The sequence below is a fragment of the Neopsephotus bourkii genome, unplaced genomic scaffold (genome assembly GCF_033783945.1).
Source record: "Neopsephotus bourkii isolate Nb327-2 ecotype Australia unplaced genomic scaffold, CSIRO-AGI_Nbou_v1 NB_716, whole genome shotgun sequence".
NCBI classification, from domain to species: Eukaryota; Metazoa; Chordata; class Aves; order Psittaciformes; family Psittacidae; genus Neopsephotus; species Neopsephotus bourkii.
In genome coordinates, this window is record NW_026901215.1 from 1 (window position 1) to 1,583 (window position 1,583).

Below are 1,583 nucleotides of genomic sequence, written 5' to 3' on the forward strand. Positions count from 1 at the left end.
GTGTGATGGGGCGAACGGGCAGAGCCGTCCGCAGGCTCGGCTGCCCTCAGCGCCCCGCGGGAGAGGATGGTTCCCACGCCGCAGGGACACCGAGGTACCGCTGCGGGGCTCTGCCTCCCTGCTTTGCCCCCTACCCGTGCTGGCTCCCACGGGGTTCTGTGGCTGGGGCAGGGGATGCCTCGCGGTGTGGTTTGGTGGGGTTGGGTCCCTGTGGGGTTTGGGTGAGCACTGCGGGACTGGGGGTGAAGAGGGGAGGGTGGGAAACCATGTACATGAGGCCCTTAGTGACATGGTTTAGTGGTGGAGTTTTGAGTGCTGGGGGAATGGTTGGAGTTGATGATCTTAAAGGTTTTTCCAACCTGGTTTATTCTATGAGTCTGTGAGGTCGTGGAGAATGAAGAGCCCCCCACTGAAGGTGTCCAGGTTGAGGGGATGCAGAGCATTACCCCCAGCTGAGCGTGTCCAGGGCAGCATCCTACAACCCCAGAGAAACTGATCCCATCCCACAGTCACTTACAGCACCACCCCATTCCCTGGCAGCTGCAGGTGCAGGAGGGAGCTGCCGACTCGAGGGCAGGGCACCAGGGCATCAGCCGGCCTCTCCTCAGTGATCACCCCGTGTTTCCCTGCCCCAGGTCAGCCTGCTCAGCCATGAACACCTCCGCTCCCAGCAGCCAGCTGAGGCAGCCGGAGCCCCAGGACGTGGCCGCCTTCACCCCCGTCACCATCGTCAGGAGCGTGACGAAGAAGTCCGATGCCCTGCCCATGATCTCGGTGATCGTCCTCATCTTCGTGCTCTTGGCCGTCTTCATCATCCTCGTGGTGCACTACGGCCCGCACCTCCGCACCGTGCAGATCACCCTGTACCACGAGCCCATGCCGCAGGACATGGACACCGGCGTGCACCTCACGGACTGGAGGAAGCTGGGCTCCCAGAAGAAGCTGCCTGCCCAGCCCTGCCCGTGGGACCTGGCCGCTGTGAGCTGCCAGTGCTCCTGCAAGCATCACCTCGCCTGCGGGAGCGCCGAGCCCAATGTCATCGAGATCACGTACCTGTGATGGCCACCCGGGCAGGACCACGGGGACCGTGTCCTGCGGGATGAGCAGTGCCTGGGATGTTGGCTTAGCCCCAGACTCACCGGGTCCTGCTCCCCAGGACTGTGTCTCCCCCCCGGCAGGCTCAGTGGGGGGGTTGATGTCACTGTGCTGACCCATCATCAGCCCCCACAAGTCCAGCCTTGGGGTGCTGCTGTCCCCAGCCCAGGCTCTGGGGCTGGGTCAGCCTACATGGGACAGCATTAGCATCCCTTCTGGTTTTTCTCGCCCTGGTTTTACCTGTCCCACGCTGTCTGGGAGTGGCGGGGGAGCTCTTGGTCCTTGTCCCAGCTGGGGAGCTCTGGGCCTGTGCTCATCCCCTTGGCAGGAGCTGGAAGTTGCATCACCTTGGAATTGCTTTCCAGCTTAAAGATGTTTCCACATGCACAGTGTCCTCATTATGCCGTTTGTACAGCATAGGAAAGCCTCTAGCCCCTCTTCCCCCCCTGCCACAGCCCCTTTCCCTCTGTTGGGGGGGTGAAACACTG

At 62.5% G+C, this 1,583-nt stretch overlaps 1 protein-coding gene across 1 annotated transcript; it reads left to right on the forward strand.

The window, feature by feature from the left end:
* Window positions 1-618: 618 nt before the first annotated feature.
* Window positions 619-1,116, forward strand: SMIM33 (small integral membrane protein 33). Its single transcript, XM_061353926.1, has one exon. The coding sequence runs from the start codon at window positions 652-654 to the stop codon at window positions 1,057-1,059; it is 408 nt and encodes a 135-aa protein (XP_061209910.1). The 5' UTR covers window positions 619-651; the 3' UTR covers window positions 1,060-1,116.
* The last annotated feature ends 467 nt before the right edge of the window (window positions 1,117-1,583 follow it).

What these genes read in the sequence shown, in the direction of transcription:
- SMIM33 (XM_061353926.1), top strand. Translation starts at nt 652, where the DNA reads ATGAACACCTCCGCTCCCAGCAGCCAGCTGAGGCAGCCGGAGCCCCAG.